This window comes from Perissodus microlepis, chromosome 2 (genome assembly GCF_051167445.1).
Source record: "Perissodus microlepis isolate ML-2025 ecotype Zambia chromosome 2, ASM5116744v1, whole genome shotgun sequence".
Classification (NCBI taxonomy): Eukaryota; Metazoa; Chordata; class Actinopteri; order Cichliformes; family Cichlidae; genus Perissodus; species Perissodus microlepis.
In genome coordinates this window covers 6447499-6466434 of record NC_140462.1, presented here as the reverse complement: position 1 = coordinate 6466434, position 18936 = coordinate 6447499, and the positions used below count along the sequence as shown (strand labels likewise).

General features: G+C 38.5%; 1 protein-coding gene across 4 annotated transcripts; it reads left to right on the top strand.

The window, feature by feature from the left end:
* The first annotated feature begins 5450 nt into the window (after positions 1-5450).
* Positions 5451-18268, top strand: rnf44 (ring finger protein 44). Of its 4 annotated transcripts, XM_084942285.1 has the most exons (12): positions 5451-5769; positions 7272-7374; positions 9911-10103; positions 10289-10511; positions 10708-10875; positions 11301-11474; positions 11595-11756; positions 13770-13885; positions 14618-14705; positions 14946-15067; positions 15152-15251; positions 15346-18268. In XM_084942285.1, exons 3-12 carry the CDS (start codon positions 9997-9999, stop codon positions 15406-15408), a joined length of 1323 nt encoding a protein of 440 aa, XP_084798411.1. In that variant the 5' UTR covers positions 5451-5769; positions 7272-7374; positions 9911-9996; the 3' UTR covers positions 15409-18268. The 4 variants fall into 4 exon arrangements, with proteins under 4 accessions (XP_084798411.1, XP_084798402.1, XP_084798429.1 ...); XM_084942276.1 differs by lacking the exon at positions 7272-7374; XM_084942303.1 differs by lacking the exon at positions 7272-7374 and having other exon boundaries at positions 5452-5769; positions 10708-10827.
* Positions 18269-18936: the final 668 nt, after the last annotated feature.

The following is an 18936-nucleotide window of genomic DNA, read 5'->3' as shown; positions in this document are numbered from 1 at the left end:
GATTTGGCATGTTATCATGCTAGTACTGTCCCTAAACTCACTGTCTGTGTTTACTATTAATCCACTGGATCCACCGAATTACTGATGCTTACCAGTAACTATAAAAACACTGATGAAAAATTATTCCAAAATACTTGGTTTGCTTTGAGCTAAATGATAATGCCAGTGACAATAGTGATGCTAAAAATGCTAATGCTAAGCAGGTATTGTCTTTGTCATATTATTACGTGTTAGTTTTGTGGTAGCTTAAAGGTTCACAAAGTGTATCCTGTATGCCACTAGAATGGCTAAGCCAAATCTGGTAGAAAAGAAACACTTTGCATTTTTATTTTTTTTACAGAAAACATAAATGTCAGCCTCTTGATAGTGTTACAGGAAGTCAGTGGACAGTCACCAGAGGCTGAAAAAGAATCAGTCCTCCAGAAGCTGTTCTCAATAGATATAAATGTAAAGATTTATTTTATGATGAAGAAAAATGTGTGGAACTCTTCATTTAAGCAAACGTGTAGTCAAACGATGATATGCAGAAAAAAAATAGAGCAATATTATAATTCACAGGCTGACGTTAAGTGATTAAGACAAGATACTGGCGACAAAGAATTTGTTCCAAGACTCTTATCCAGTTCGACTTTGGTTTATGACTTACAGCATTTAACACAGCACTGCCACTCCCTGAGCAGCAATAGAAATATATGAATGGGCTGTAACAGAATAAAACTCTTCCTTAGCAATTCCAGTAAACAGAAACATAATTTTTTTTAAAGAAAAAAAGAGGAAGATCTCAGGGTTACGCAAACTGTTGAACCCACACAGTCCAATACTGATAAGATAAATGTTGCCAACTAGATCATGATTTAAGGCATATGATTGTGTAACAAAATGGACAAGAGAATGACTGAATTCCAAAACAAAAAAAATCGATCTCACCTACTTTGATACCTTCCCTGTTGGATGAATGGTGTCCTATTTTTTCCCACACATTTTTCTGACTTCTCGTTTCCTCGTTTCCTCAAGAAACAAGACCAATGTACCACAGTTTGTTTTATTTGATTTTATTGTGTATGTTTTTAATAATTTTACTTTTTAAAAATGGAATAAGACAAATTGTGATTTCAGGGTACTTGGACAAAAAAACACTTGGGGACAAACAAAAAAACAAGACATGATGAAATTGGTATGGAGATTAGAATAGGTACAGATGTGTGTGTGTTTTTAAGGATTTTTATTGTAATTGCAACATATTTTCACATCTGGTGCAACCAAATTTTACATTCAGGTCCCGGGAAAATATTGTCTGGGGGGAGTCTGAGAATACTTTGAGAATTGCTGGAATTAATGCAATAGGGAGGGAAAGAAAAAATGTGAATGGAAAATTCAACTTCAAAAAGACACTGGGAAAAGACATATGAGTTATCTGGAAGTCCAGCCCAGGTTGGCAGGTTGTTGTGATAAAAAAATAGCCAGAGCACTGGACGTCAAGGTCAGCCAGCAGTGTTGTTCTGTGGTTAATAGGTGGGATTTCTCCCCTGTTTTGTCTTTTTAAACCATTGATTAAGAGCTCTGAGTCACAAAAACATGATCAGAGGCAGCCAAACCAAACGGGAACAACAGGCTACACAAGCCTCATGCTCAGTGTAAAATAGTCCCTCTAGTGGCTCATAGTTTCAAAGTGAAAGGGTTCCTCTTTCCACAGATGGAGTCATAAATTGAGTAAATATTAATACAACTTTTGATCCCTGTGCAATACTTGGCAGTTCTGAATCATATATGTATGTCTGCTTTCATAACGACCCTGCACATGCTTTAAAACATAGTACTAGTAAAAAAAATATGTATATATCTGATTTCATGCTATTTAGTTCCTACATCAAGCCACCCTTCATTTATTTATATTTTCCTTCCCAGAAGCCAGACATTTTTGATAGTTGTTTAAAATGGTCTTGAGCAATAAGTTCCCAAAGGTTTATGAAGGTCTTTCAAACATTTCCATGGGCATTGGCTGATTTTCACTTAGTCCAGTCCTTCTTTTTGACAATTTTCAATAATTTTGTTTTTGTTTGTTTGTTTGTTAAGCCAATTTATACTATAAAATAGTCAAAGAACTCAAAGAATGAACTAGTGTTGTGCCTACATGTGTAGACATATTTCTTCCCTAGTTCAGTAACAGCACTAGGGAAGAACTAGGTGTCTGTTATGCATTGCAGACAATGTGTACAGAGGTCAGGAGATAGGTATTTTCACCTTGTTGGTACAAGCATTTGGAAGATTCCCAAAGACCTATTAGCTTCGGGTCATCTCCTAACTTCAGCAGGACATGAAAGTCATGTCCTTGAAAAATTGGGGGAAAATCCAGCAGAGAACTGATACAGAACCTCAGAGATGGATTTGAACCCTCTGTTGATCCATCTACTGTTCACTGAAGCCTCATCAGAAATACTGTCAGTAGAAGGGTGGCTGTCAAGAAGCCATTCTTAAGGGAGGGAAGCAAAGGGGAAAAAAGAGAATGTATGCCTTCTTACACAAGAACTGGACTGAAATAGGTGCTAACAGGTCTTATGGACTGATGAATCCTAATTTGTATTTTATTTATTCAAATCATCATTAATATGTACAAAGGAGATCAGGAGAGTGTCTACAGCCACTTTTAAAACACAGATCATGGTTCAATATTGTCAGATTGAGAGCAGCCTTATTTGTCAGCATGACAATGATCCCAAACACACTCTCACTGCACTAAAAGCATAGCTGGATAGAAAAACACACAGTGAACCACTGTCAGTCATGGATTAGCCTCCTCAGAGCCCAGATCTCAACATTATTCAAGTAGTGCAGGATCATCTTGAAAGAAATTGCGCAAAAAGTAGTCAACATCCAAACACCAGGTATAAATGTCTTTCAAGATGCCTGTAGAACTATTCCTGAAGACTACTAAAGGATATTACTATTAAGACAGTTCAGGCTGCATTGAAGCATAAAGATGGTTAAACTAAATACTAACTCTCAAAAGTGTTAGAATTGTACAAACTCTGTTTTTGCCTTATAACCTGTATTTTCATGTGTGTTTGCACCAGTGGGGGGTGGCTTACTGGGCTTAAGCCCGGGTTGTTTTTTCAGAAGCCCGGGGTCTTTTGGAGTGTAATTTTTTCATAGTTAGATGCCTGGCTGACAACTGTATAAAGCAAAAAACTACACACAATATTCGAAGCACATAGTGCACACTGTGGGAATTTACGACTGTGCGTAAATCCCCCCTAATATTGGTATGATCTGAGCTCAGACACTAAGCGGGGCGGGGCAGCTGCTGCCTACGAGTGCGCTGTTGGAGAAACGGAGCCAGGCAGACAGAGGAGAACTGAAGTTTGACCAGGTACCAAAGCAAATCATTCGTACTGTACAAATAATGTAAATATGACAGTGTATCACGAAAGATTGATGTCAAACTGATCACTTGACCCATATTACGTTACTTGCTCTTCAAGTGAATCAACAAATGGCGAAATGAAAAGCCGAACAACAACAATGCTGTTTCTTTAGAGAGTCTTAGCTTACATGTGTGTTTCTTTCATATTTTCAGTTGTTACCCTCCACGGCTAAATAAATCGGTTTCAGTAATGCACTGATATACAAGAATGGACACAAGAATGTTGTTCAGTATATTTCTATGCAAAACAAGAGGAACTTCAATACACAGCAGTATATTCACAGTTGAAACCAGATATTTACATACACTTTATGGAAAACACAAGAACATTTTTTTACTGTACAACATCAATTTAGCGTAAACTTGTTTTGTTTTGGATAAATAAATATTGAAATATCTTTTGAATTAGTTAAATGTCAGAATAAAGAGAGACAGAGCTGTCTATTTTTTATCACTTTCATCAAATTTAGGAGTACATATACACTAAGTTTATTGTTAATTAATAAGAAAACTCCAGACGATTCCATTCTGAGCTGAAGAAGCTTCTGATTGGTTAGTAGAGTCCATGTGAGTAAATTGGTGGCACACCTGTGGATGCATATAAGGCAAAACACAGAGCCTGTTTCTTTAACATTGGAAAATCAAGAGATGTCAACCAAAACACCCGGAAAAGAACTGTGGCGCTCCATAAGTGTGGCTCAATTTTGAATACAATTTGGTGCCATTTACAATTAAGAAATACAGATAGTTTCTCTCTTTACTCTTAAAGTTAACAAATATGTTTTTATATTTGTCAATCTAAAAAATAAACATTTAGTCTGATTTGATGTTACAATTAAAAAAGTGTTTGTGTTTTGATCTGAAGAGTGTGTAAATATCTGGTTTCAACTGTATATTTGATGATTGTCAGCACAAAGAGGGAGAGAGAGGAACAGAGAGGGAGATGGAGAATGAGGACAGAACAGAGATGGAACAAGAGCAGGTGAGACACACATGTTAGTCAAATGGTTGTTTACCAAAAGTATCACCGTATCATAGGTCCTCATGTATCTCGTACCTAGTGTTTCTTTTTAGGTTTGCTATTTTTCAAATTCTACATTTATTAAGTTCTGCAGGCTTGTTTGCACAACAAGGCTAAATAATTATATAAACTTTTCTCAGTCTAAATAGTGTACTTTGGTAGAATTAAAAAATAAGTGTAGTGCAGGTCTATGATGATTTTTAGTGCTACTATCATCTAGTTCTGATTCTGGTTCTGTCTTGGTTAAGTCCTAAGTAGTCCTGATTTTGAACTGTTGTAGTCCTGTTTTAATTCTGGATCAGTTCTGGGTCTGGTTGAATTGGGGTTTAGTCCTCGTGTCTTGATACAGCCCTGACTTTGTTCTGCCTTGCTGCTTAATTAAAAAAACTAGTTTAAAGTGTCCTGCATATGTGATATATAGTTTTCCCTATATGAAGTCATTCTTTTTTGAACAAAACTCAAAACAGAGCCAATTAATCTTTCAGTCATTTCTACCCCCCCAAAAAAAAATAAAAAAAAAAATAAAAAATCCTACATGCATACTACCCTTTAGGGCTAAGCCCCGGGTGTTTCAAATGTCTGGCTCCGCCTCTGGTTTGCACGTTTCGATAAATCGCTGCACCTATTTTCATTTTGCTAGAAAAATATAAGATGGGTGAGTCAAGACTTTTGCAAAATGCTGTACATAATGAACAACTTTTTGTACATTACATACAAAAAGTTATTCTATACTACTTCTCTAGGCAATTTTGCTTGCCCCAGGCTAGGATTTCTCAGGTTATGTAAAAACTGAAGGATAGAGTTAATTAGTTATCTTAAGTAACTAATTAACCTTTTTCAGTAAGATGGTGAAGATGTCTTTCCCCCTTTTTCGCACAAATCCCAGAAGGCAAATAAAACACTTTATGTAGGGAAACTATGAACTTCCTAGTCAGACTGGCACACTTTTTTCTGTCCATTACGGTAAAAATGGCAGCGCGCCGTGTGCTCTCTGCTCTTGAAATACGCAAAAATGGGGGTGTAACAGGGAACTGCAGAAAGTCAAAACAGACACGGGGCTGGACTGCCACTTCCAAAACGAAAAGGTGGCTCCAACGGAATCAGTCTCGACGGCTGAGAAGCCACAAATGCGCACAAGATATACACAGAACTTGCCGATAATGTGAGAGTGTAATGTTTAGCACCTTTTTTTTACAGCAGTGGTGAAATCCACGGAATGTTCCACACGGGAACAGCTGACCACAGGATGCCGCACTTAGCCTAACGAGATGTGAACATTACAAGGGAAATATCAGTCATAACTAGATGGTTGCATATTAACAATCAGGTAACGACACATCTCCTCTTCTTATTGCTTTCAAATTTGAAGATTTGCGCTGCTTTTTTTTAACAGGAGATGGTTAGACGGCTTATTAGGGCTGTCATCCTGCTCAACCTCCAGCCCCTCCTTGTTTTGCTGCTACCGAGTGCGATGTTGTAATGTTTACATTTAGTCTATGTTGCATACGGCCACTGCACTCTCCAGTCAGCTTTGCATGAGGTGCACCCTTCGAATGCATGCAAAATGTCAGAAATGCTCCGGTACTGTGCCTTGAAGCACCCAAAACGCCCTGTATTATTTATTAAGTCTTACAGGACAAACTGGGCCTAATAGGTAGCCTGTGAGTCCATTTAAGCTTGGTAATCTTAAAGTGCAGCATCACGTTAAATGTTTTGCAGCTGCATTCAGTGGCCAACAGAAACATAAAATCCCTTATTATGTCTGACTTGATCATGCAAGTGCAATATTACATAACCGGCTGGGTAGTCTACAGTAGGACATGGTGGCCTCCAATGAGAATCAAAACAGACTGTGTGCAACAGTGCTGTCGTTGAGTTCAAAAAGTGTGCTCTACAAACAAAAACAAAAACAACACAAACAAAAAAACTATTAGTAGACTAAGTTTGATTGTAATTTGATTCTAAATATTCAATCATTTTTAAGTGAGGAAAAGTGAGAAAAGTGGAAAACTGACGTATGGAAATTAGTGTTTCCTACTACTTGAGTAAAATAAATAAATAAAAATAAGAATAAAAGTCAGCAAAACGCACTGACAAATAATAGCAGGTCGATGCATGTACCGAATATTGCTGAATTATTGCGAATGCATTATTGAATGAGCAACATGTGGAGGTCGAGATGGGGTTGCTGTATTTACTGGTGGGTAGTTTAACAAATAGAAATGAATACATCATAGTTTTTAGTCAATCTATATGTAAAAATCTTTGAAAGTATAGTGTAAAACCTCAAAATTGCACTTAATTGTAACACTTAATTGAATGTTTCCGGTCATCTGCACTACTTTCCCTGCGACCCCTCCGGCGGCGTTTTGTTTATAAGCTACAAGTAAGAAGCGCAGCTGCTTGTTTTGATACATCGTAGCTAAGACTGTCAGGATGTCTGCCGTCTGTGTTTGTTGTATGCTGATTGGCCGCTCGGCGAAGGAGGCGTGGTTTCGCCATAACAATGCATTTCAAGGAACATACACGCGCCAAGGAATGTTTTCTGTCTTATGGTAGCTAACGTTGTCTTTGTAACACAATTAACGGTATTCCCTGCTCAGGTAAACGCTGCCGTTAACCGACGGGCCATTTTAGCTTCTGGGGAGAGACGGACTCCTTATGCAGTTGTTAAAAGCGTGTGCTAGCTGGCTAACTTTAGCAAGCTAATAGCAGCTTCGTCGGGCTCAGTGTCAAAAAAGCTGTCGGACAGAGAAGATTGAAAGTCCGTTAACGTTGGGTTTTGTTTTTGTTTTGTTTTTTTTTTTGCCGATGGTGGTGGTCGTTTAGAGGCAGTTACGTGCAAGGATAACTTGATGGGACACGACATTTCGAAGGCTGAAACACCTGACATCTCCCTTTCTCGTCGAACAAGCAGACTAGCTAAAAAAAAGTAAGATATGAGCAGTGTGTTGTGACCAAACTCATTGCTGAATAATACTTGTGTCTGTCTGTGGTGTAGAATTGTTATGTGGGTTTAGATGTGCAGTTGTAATAATATCTATCCAAATCTTGTAATAGCATGCTAGCTAACAACCCTTATTTGCAGCAGCTGCTGTATTGGACAAAGCATTAGCCTAGCTCGTCTAAAGTTAGCTGTTCTCCTTCAGCAGGGGACATCTGATTTGCCCTGGTTATAAGGAACTGGTGGATGCCCCGATATCATTGTTTCTCATCTTGCAGCAATGCGTGTAGGGCTTTTACCTAATGTCGTTCTGAAATTATGTTGTGGTGCAGTGGCCTCAGAAGCTGCACATTAGCGAGCTTACCCGCTTACCTACCACATCTTTTGTTGTTGCTTTGTCTTATGAGCACATGGCTTTCCATGTTTTTGTTCATGCACGCTGCAGCGACCCCTGTTTATCAGCACCCACAATGTAATCGCATCAATTACACCGCCGCTTGCACATTCCTTAGCTGTTGATATTGCATTATTGTAGTTTAACTCAAGTCATGTCCACGTATAATACAGACAATGCAGTAAAGTCGGAATAAAGTAGTGTATATTATCGACCTGGCTTTTTAAACAATTTATTATTAGTGGCAATACCGCTGGATGTAATTATCCAGTTCCTGTTAGTCCAGTTAGGCACCTGTAACTAGCAACATAATGTGTTTGTTACATTTTCATATCTCGGAGTAGGCAACAGTAAGTGAAACACACAGGAGGCCTTTCAGAGAAGAGGTGTAGTTTAGAATTTACTATTTTGTACAGATTTCTTTCTTTTTTTTTTCAAATTAAAGGGGAAAAGGAAAGGAACCTTGAGCCTTACTTTAAATTAAGGGGATCTGAGCATTCTGATGGTAGGATTTTTTTTTTCTTTGGCTCTGATTGTTCACTTGGAAGGTAGGGCTGCTGAAAATCAATATAAAGTTGTTCAGAATAATATCTTTTATTCTGGGATGAAACCTTGTTGATCAGATGGCAGTGCCTGCGAAAGCATAGGACAGTTCTAGGTATTTTTTTTAAAAGTGGCTAACAATCCAAGTTTAAAGTCATACATTGATGTCATTAAGTTGGAAATTAATGAGGAAAAATAATTTGGTGTGTGTGAGGACAACATACTGATTTATTTAGCATCAAGAATGACTGTGTAGGAAAGTGTCAGTGAAATTGCTGATTACTTTTGCACCTCCTCACACAACACTGTGTTTGTGTGTGTTACATTTGCTATTAACTGGTGGAATCTGTTGTGTAGGTTTATCTGGCCTTGCAAATTAAAGATGAATTTTCTTGACAAAAAGAGGGTAAAATACTTTTTTTGTGGGTTATATCTTATTTTATTAAATCTGAAAGTGAACTTTTTTTCTCAGAATATCAGCCATGTGTTTATGTTTTGTTATTGCCCACCTCCAACGACTGTAATATAAATGTGTTGTACCCCTCTAGAGTTTTTTGTCTCCTTACCACAAAAAAGATCATCAGATCTGTTATAAAATTATCTTTTTGAATTTACTCATTTCAATTTGCATTTTTGTTTATCGAATAGCTATGAAAGCAATCAAAATGCATAAAACTCAGTTAATTAAGGTAACAGAGACTTGTTGCCTTAGTTGTATGAGGACCAATCTTTCTCATCTACCAAAGGCCCATTTTGAGTCTGGAAAAGCACTGTTCTGTTGTGCTGCCAACCTGACAATGGCCACATCCAATAGGCACAAGGATCACTGAATGGTTTGAGTATGAAAATGATATGACTCATAAGCTTTGGCCTTTGCAAACACTAGATCTCGACAGAGTGAATGCGTGTTACACAGCTCTCTCACTAAAATCATCAAAACACCAGATGAGGGAAAATCTTTTGGAGGAATGGTTTTCCATTAATCTATTTGTTTCAGGGACTTGTAGAATGGTCACCAAAGGTGCACGTGGTGGCCCAACGCCCTGCTATGTTAGCTTTCCCTTTAAATTTAGCACTTAAATAAAGGGAGCTGCGGTGAATGTACTTTAGCTCCTTTTTCATAAATTCTGAGTCCTGAATGAGGTCATTAAAACAAAGCAGTGAGATATGGGCCTAGGAGCAAATAAATCCTCTTGTGCCTTAGTAAAACATGAAGTTACAGACACTTTCTTAAGTCATATATCTTGTTATGTTACTTGTATTATGAAATTTACAGGGTAGTTCATAAAAATGCTCTTGTTTCATATTTAATCTAACCAAAACAGTGTGCAGATAGTGTCAGTGATCCTGTTATCAGCCTTCTTTTTTGATCCAATTTGGGTTAAGATCCTGGAAATCTTTGTGAATCTTACATAGAGGGTCCTCTTAAAAAGGTTAATATTCGTTTTATTTTCTACCCATAAACTTCACTTATCATTGGTGCATGCTCAGTTAATAGACACAGCAATAAGCACTGCAGCATAATCATGATTATTAATGTGTCAGTTGGCATTTTTGTTGTTGTTGGTGTTTGTTGTTTTTTTGCAGGGTTAAGACAATCAGAGGCAACATACAAGTGCCTCCACTGTACGATTTCCTTTCCCAGAGCGTGACTCGTCTGCACGACGTCACCAATGCGACCATGGGAAATAGCAGTAAATAGGCTGCCACCAACAGCCCCCTTAAACCCGAGGAGGTTCCTTGGAGAGCCCTGCAACGCCCCAGTGCACCTCAGGAGAAGGTAAACTCTCAGCCCTGTCTTTCCTTCCAGGATTGTTGTTTTGAGTTATTTTGAAGTATGGTTTTGCATCAAGCATGTCAGATGGTTTCTAGAACAATTCCAGACCATATACCTTCATACAATGTACTCAATGTTTGTAGCAATCACTTGTTGTTGTTTTGTTTTTTTCCTATATGGACATATAGCCCACCAATAAGACGCCAGTGGGGGAGACGAGACAGACCTGTACTGCACACTTCGCCGGTCCAGGATGAGAACTTCCATCATCTGCTTTTCTCCCAACACCACCAACAGGTTCCTTTAGATGAGTCCAGACAGTACAGCCACACCAGCACAGCACCACGCATGCTTCACCCTGCTGCTCACCTGCCCCAGCAGAGCCCCATCATGGTGGATCTACATGACCAGGTAACAGTGAGAGTAACTTGTTTCTACCATTTGTTAAATGTGTTAAGCTGTGCTATCTAACCGGATGTATTCACAGTAATATATTATTTTAAGTCTCTTGTGGGTTAATATGTAATAAACGTTTTTTAACAGACAGACATCTGTGGTTTGTTTTTTTTTTGCCTCATCTTGCCCCCTTACTTTGTTCCCTTAAAAGATGCACCAGGGATCGGTTCCTATATCATACACTGTTACGACGGTGACGACCCACGGATTTCCCATGCACACCGGGCAGCCCCTTCCAGGGTGCAACACTCAGCAGCTCCCAGCATGCTCGGTAATGTTCAGCGGACAGCTCTCTCTGCTCTGCTGCCTTCCTCCTCCTGTGAGTTTGAAAAGGAAGAGCCCAAATGTCAGTGGCATCCATGTAGCATGCCATAACAGCCATGCAATCTGTCACTGTTCATGATTAGCAAACAAGCTTCTTGGATTTGTAATTTAGTGTTCATGTTAGCATAAATATGAGTCAGGCAGCGTGAAATAAGATTTTTGGCATATTTAAGTATTTTTTTTGTTTGTTTGTTTTTTTTTTTTTAACTGTTATTAAGCAGACTGGTGTTGTGTTAGTAATGTCAGTGGTGTGGCTTTATGCAGCACATTGCTTCTATTCACTACACACTTTCATTATAGCTGCATTATTGTGAATATAAGGAGCAAATTTGCTTTGGTTAAGTGGAGGCTTATTCAAAATACTGGGTTTGATTCTAAATTGACTTAAATGTTTGTTCTTGTGGTGTTTTCTCTCCTCAGCTCATACAGGCATGTACCATGCAGCATATACCGGTGTCTTATCAAGCCTTCCCACCCCTGATCTCCAGCGAACATTTTGTATTGCACCCAACCCCATCTGTACCACCCCACCAACCACCGCACCTTACTCCTTTGAGCCAGTTTGTCCCTTTACAGCCTCAGCACCCACGCATGGTGAGTACTGCACTGTATATATTTGTTCTATAATAAAAATTTAGAAAAAGAAAGAATATTGTCGCTTGTTGGTCAGTCTGCGTGTTTGACCCGATGCTGACCTTTTCTGTCTCCTGGCAGCCTCTACAGAGGGTAGACAATGAAGTTGACCTAAGAGGGGACCAGCACCCATTAGGCACCTTTTCCTACCCTCCCTCTCATCACCCACCAGCGCTGCCTCCTTCTTTGCCCCTTCAGTATCTTCCTCAAGAGCCTCTGCATCAGGAGCTTCCCTTTGGAGTGGTAAGACAGCCTGTGACTCACACAGCCAAACAGATTAACAACTGGAGCTCTATTTTTCAGGGAACTAACATTAATGTTAGCTTTACTGCTGCAAAAAGTTGGATGAGTCCTTCCAATGTTACAGTTACATTCTCTTGATTGAACGTTATGTACTTTTTGCCTTTACCAGCTATATTTATATTTATAAGTCAAGATAAAGTCAGTAGTTGGTAAATGCGTGTATTCCAATTGAGTTAGAACAAACTTGTCTGTTTAGAAAAACCTTTTTCCCACTTTGAAAATATGAATCCACTGAATGATCTCCCAGTTTTTGGCATACCCTGATGGTTTTGGGTTGAGCAGAGAGCATGGAAAGCGTCTCAAATTCACACGCCAGTGTGCTCTAATCTGAGTAGGCGCATACACACTGATGCATTTAAGTATGCCTGAAGCTTTACGGAAAATTAAGATTTTTGAGGTGTGAAATTGAAGTTAGAAATCTAAAGTAGTAATACTTATTTTGGTTACAATGTGTTCATGTATATATGAAAAAACAGACACATTGTGTTCATATTTACAGAGTAAGAGTCTGAACTGAAACAATCCTTTTTGAGTTTTTGAAATACTGAACACATTTTTGCACACATTTGTAAATTGTATTTTCTTGTTTCTCCTCCTCCTACTGTGCAATGTCTTGAGTCAACTCTCAGGAGCCAAACTTTCTGTAGGTCTTTCAAAGCTGCTCCTTTTTCACTTGTTTTCAGTCCATTCCTTGTACCTGACCATTTTCAGATGAGTTTGTTTTTTTTTGACCTATGAAACATTAAAGCATAAGGAAAATACCTAACATAATAGAAAACTTGGCAAAGATCCAATTTTAAATTTTATCTTTAGCTATTTTGTTACTAGCAGCCTGTCGCAGAATGAAAACACAGTTTGATAGGCATAAAATAGCACTTGTGCCAACAAGATGCAAAGAGCTATTAGTTGAACATTTGGCATTTCTTGACATGTTGTCCAGTGTGTCCTTAAAAATTAAGGGCAATTGGAGGACAAAAAAAGTGTCATGCCTAAAAAACTATCTGCAGCAGATGAACAGGACAAGTTGTGTCCTTAAGAAATAGGGAAAAGCAAAGAACAGACACCCGAGAGACGTATCTAGCCCTTCAGTTGATCCATCTACATAAGCGTCATCAGAAGTGGTGTCAGTGGAAGGATGGCTGTCAAGAAGCCATTCTTAAGGAAGTGAAATGGGGAGAAAAAACAGAGGTATGCCAAATTAAACAAGAACTGGACTGAAAATCAGTGGCAACAGGTCTTATGGAGTGATGAACCCAAATTTGAAAGATTTGGTATAATACGTACACGGAGGTCAGAAGAGTAGCAGTACAGTGAGTGTCTACATCAATCTGTAGAACACAGTGGAAGCCCTGTTGTGATTTGGGGCAGCATTTGAGCCTGTGATGTTGGTAATCTTGTTAACTGATGGAATTATGAACAGAGAAAAGTACTGTCAGATATTAACTCACCATATGCACTGTAAGTACAAACAAATATTGACCTTCAAGCCTGTTAGATTGTACAAACTGTTTTTTTTTTTTCAGCATATGTTTGCGCATTTTAATAAATCACTGTATCTATTTCCCATTTTCCTAGTGAAATATAAAGAAATGGGGTGTAGCTCAAGCATTTTGCACTGTACAGTAATTCATGTGATTCATGTGATTCATGTTTGCGACTGGTATGAGAATAATTTCTCTGAATAATCAGCAGTTTTAGGCACATTATTTGCAAATTTTAATAATTGGCTCCCTATTTATTTGACACAGAAAATGTCATATTATTACTGTGCTTAAAAGTAGCTGGTCACATTCTGTTCCAGCTGTTTCAAATGTTGCTTTACATCAACTTCAAAGCATATAAATTAATTTCCGTAAAATATTAATACTGAATTTACTGTCATTTGAAGGTAAAATGGAAGAAAAGGTACAACTTTAAACACTGAATTGTTTGACACTGTGTGTCTTTCTGCAGCCATATCCACACATGCTGCCCCGGCGAATGAGTGGACAGAGATACCGGTTGCAGCAGCCTCTCCCCCCACCTCCCCCTCCCCCATCTTACTACCCAGGCTTCCTCCCTTACTTCCTGTGAGTATCTGCAGGAAAAGCACACCTCTTGATGAAATATAGCCGTTTTAATCATATACTTTTTTCAATAAAAACTGCCTGATTACACTGATTTTAGTGCATGGGCTTGATGATTGACTGCAGCTACATCAGGGTTAAAGGGGACATGAAATACTACACATATAAAGGAGCCCTGCTCTCAAAAACTAGCATAGATGCAACTCTGTGAAGCTGGATTTCAGAAACAAGTACTTAAAGTTATAAAAACATGTTTAGCGCCATCTTCTGTCAGTTCGGAGTGTGACGTCATGTGGTTGGTTGGTTGTGGCTTAATAGACTTAAATTCGTTTATATTAGCTAACTAGTGACAGATTTGATAACTCAGAGAAAACTAGCGACACTAAAAGTAAAAGTCAGCTGGCTCTGGCTGCAACAATGTGTTTTATGTTGAGAAACTGAGGACATACTGTCCATGTTCACAAACTTACTCTTTAGCTGTAAGTGGCTCTACATTGTTTGGCTAGCTGCACTCAAATGGGAATATGTTTAGTGTTTCATATCCTTTTTAAATTTATGCGGATATTGATGATGATAATGACTTTTGAATCTCTGCTGTCTAAAAATAAATGGAGGTTCAATATAGCTGCCACTCAGTGCTAGTATTTGCATGTGCTGCCTTTTGTCAAGGAGAAATTATGTATTTGGGTTCAGTTCTTTCTTACACCTGTTGTCTCTGTGTGTTTGCATGCTCAGGTCAATGCTTCCTGTGCCTCCAACAGCAGTGGGCCCAGCCATCAGTTTAGACCTGGATGTGGATGATGTGGAGATGGAGAACTATGAAGTTAGTGAATTTGTTAATCGCTGTCACATGTAAACTTGTTTCCACGCTGAATTGACGGTACATACCAAAGGGTTGCAGTAATACAAATGCATCATAGCGCTCATTGTTCTTGAATTCTGACTTCATGTACAAGTGCTGAAAAACACCTATAAAATACAATTCTCATTTCTATATGTGGATCAAAAACCTAGAAGGAACACCAAAAACATCAACATAATTTCCCTCTCTCTCTCTTCTTAGGCATTACTGAATCTGGCAGAGAGGTTGGGTGAAGCAAAACCACGAGGACTCACAAAAGCAGATATAGAGCAACTTCCGTCCTATAGATTCAACTCAGAGAATCATCTATCTGAACAAACGCTGTAAGATCATCTCTCACTTTTCAGTAGGATTCAGTAAGTGTAGATTGGCTTAATGATACTAACCAGTCCCTTCCATCCCTTCAGGTGTGTTGTGTGCTTTAGTGACTTTGAGTGTAGGCAGCTACTTCGTGTATTACCGTGTAACCACGAATTCCACGCCAAGTGTGTGGACAAGTGGTTAAAGGTAAGCGGATGTCAGCTTAAACCTTTAAAAAGCATATTTTTAGCACTTTGTTTAGAAGACTTTGTCTTTACATTGAGTGTTGTTTGGCTTTCAGACCAATCGCACTTGTCCTATTTGCCGAGCCGATGCCTCGGACGTACACCGGGAGGTGGAGTGAGAACTGTCTCTGAGTGCTGAACTGGAAAGCTGCACACACCAGAGTCTGCCCCAAAGCTGGGGACACCTGCCCTGCGTCCTCCAGTAATTATAGCTTACCAACCCACTACTCCTGCTCCTTCCTAAATAAAAAGCAATCCAGGACTGTTTCTGGAGCCTGTTGTACCTCTGCTGTGCTTCATCGCCCGAGTCACATGAAACCCACTGCCTATCGCAGCCTATAGCCAGAGTTCTGGGATCGCCAGCCAGTTCTTTCTCTGCCCCCTCGTTGCAGATTCCAAAGATTTTTCCCTACAATGCATTATTTGCTGCTTTTGTTTACAGGGTTTCTTTTAAATTTGGTGGATTTGGTTGGGGCGTTTGTGAAAAGTGGGGGTCCTGCTTTGGAAGAGGTGAGTCGGAAGCCTGGATAATGATGGCTGGACACCTTGTGCAATTAGCAGAAAAATAATAGGAGTACTTCAACATGGGTATCTGTGTTTGGAGGCGACACCTAACCATCATAGATGCATGTTTGTGTAGGTGTTGGGCAAAGTGACTTGTTAATAATGTATGTTCTGCAATAATGTATTGATCCTTTTAACGGTTTTATCCATTATTTGTTTTTAGGGTTGTTTTTTTGTTTGTTTGTTTTTATTTTAGTTTTTTTGCCGATGCTATTGTGAAAGTGTGACTTGCTGTGGTTCAGTGCAGATTCTGTTAAGCCTGAGGTTTATGGACTGCAACCATGGGGTATCCTCTACCCCAGATAATCCACTCTGGAACACGGATCTGTACAAAAAGCAGTCGTAGATTAATGGACTGCGTCTTTTCGAGGTCATCCGGCATAACTGCACAAGTGCTTCATCCACCCTACACGTCAGCATTGTTCCTCTGGCAAAGTGTGTACGCGCGTGTGCATATTGTGCGTGTATGTTTGTCCTGTTCACAGAGCCAATGCATTGTGTAACCACTGGATACAGGGCAGCATGCTAGGATTTGCATGAACTGTTGATTCAGACTAGCAATATTTTAATCAAGCATTGCCACCAAAATTATCAAATTTTAAAGAAATAGAAGAGACAAAGAAGCATACTAAATGAATTGCTTGCTTGTTCAGAAAGCGCCATGAGAGAAGACTTAGCATGTGATTACACCATGACTGTGTATTTAATGTATGGGAGCACTCTTCTGAGGGGTATGCTGATGCCATAGTGCTCTGGAGGCCTGTGCAGAAAGCAATATGTGCATTGAGTGGCGAGTTTTAAATGAACATTTTTCTTCCCCTTTTAGGAAGACTGGGCTTTTTATTTCATTGTTTGTGAGCCAAATCCTATATACATATATAGCCTACTGTTGAAGATTTCAGATCTGCCTTTTTATGACCTTGACAAGCACAAACCTGTTACTAATCCTGAAAATACTATGTCATTTCCACTTGTTTTGAAAGTATGCTGTTTTATTTCCTTTTTTTAAGGTTTATTTATTGGTTTTACGTTCTAGAGAAAATGCATTGAAGAAAACAGTTAGAGCACTAACAATGTTTGTGTAAGTGTTATAATCTGGTAACTCGGTCAGGTCATTGTCTTAGGCCATGGTAACGGTGTTGTAAAAGAGCCAACTGTATGTATAGCTTCAGTGTGAATGCTTTTAGATAAACGTTTGAAGACAGAAGAATGTTGACAAAACCTTGTAGAAGTCACTGATGACACTCCACCAGCTCTACAGTGATCAGAGCGGGCTTCAAATGACACAGAGCTGGAGTGTTCAGTAGTGTAGAAACACTGTTTGACTTCTAGTTCCCTGCTTGCGTTGATGCTAAAAAAAGAAAACAGGATCTATTAGGGGTGGGAGGGAAAAGAGCAACAAATGAACTTTTGCTTTTAATTCTCTCTTGCCTCCTAACTGCCCCACTAAGCACTAACAGGCGTTTGTAACCTTTGCTTTTATGTGTAAAGGGATCTTGCCTTTTTTTTCCTTTTAATTTTGTTTCTTACGTGAATGTGAGTCGTTGATGTGTGCCACCTTCAAGAGAAAAAAAGCCATTTAATGAGTTAAACCCACAGCTTTGAGAATTAACCTATGTGTACATATCTATTCGCTGGCATATATTGTAAGTTTAAAAAAAAAAAAAAATCACTCAGGGCCTCTCGGTATATAAAAATAAAGGAGAACAGTCCATTTCAGATGGAAAGGATGCCATGAAAAGGGTATATCTGAATTTAGTTTGGTCATTTTCCTCAGACCATAAATAATTTAATGTAATCAATTATAATATTCAGTTATGTCTGAAATAGTAGATATTACATCATTTAAAGACAGGCATGCAAGAAAAAAAGATCAGTAAATATGTTAATAATATTCACTGAAAAGAGGCAATGTACACTGCAACTCATTTACAAGTGTATTATTCAAACCTGTTTGACTTTTGTTCTTGTACTCAAACCATATGTTCAGACATAGCGGTTGTGATCCCATTTCTAAACGTGCCACAGTGCACACTATCCTACCTAATTCACTCCCAGATCTATTTCAGAGGTGTTTTGCATGACTTTAAAAAAAAAAACAAGAAGAAGAAGAAGAAGAAGAAAAAAAAAGTAAAAACAAGTGTTATAGTGGAGGATCTCTCAAAATCTGGTCGGGACCTATTTAATGGTGCACAATATGCATGCTTGTCAACCAGATCCCAACTGATTTTTAGCTCTAGTTGGCTTCGGGTTCTGGGGGTTTGGATCTTAACGCTCAGCTGATAACTGCCATGCATTGTACTGCACACATTTGTAATAGAACTGAATGACTACAAGATTTTATTGCGCTAACTTCATTTTATAGAAAAGAAGAAGAAGAAAAAAAAAGACTGGTCTTGAATCCAGAAATTCTTACATACATCATGTTACTGTTCTTGCCCTGACGACTGAAAATTACATGCTCTGAAACTACTGTAGTTTATCAAAAGCCATAGTGAAAAGGTGCTAGATGTTCTGCTTTTAGGTATGAAAACTCACTTGCGTGAATGCAATAGTTTGTCATGGATCCCATGTATTCTTAAAGCATGTTATACCAATACCCCTAAACAATGTAAGTGAAAACCAATATAGTTTAAGGGATTTAAAAAAAAAAAGAAAAAAGGAAAAAAAGAAAGTGTTGTCATACTTATTTCAGTGTAGTACTGTACCTGCCTATCAGGCTCTTGCTCTCAGTGTATCAATATCTTAAAAATATATTGTTCACATATAGATTACCTTAATTCATGTTAATGTTAGCACTGTTCTTTTTGGAGTAAATATTTAATTGACAATATCCAGTTACCCTATTAATTAAAAAGAACCTCCCATTAAGGCCTAGGTAATGAAGTAATTTTTAACGACAATTGAGAATAGAGTCTTGTAGTCTTTCTGTTAAGAGTTATTGAATAATCTCACAGCTTGTGTGGTGGAAAACTGTGTTCCAATAAGCAGCTAAAATTTATTTAGGATTTGTGATCGATTGCTCCGTAGATGCCATTTATTGTTTACCAATGATTTTTCTTCTTTTTTTGCTGTGGTGGGAT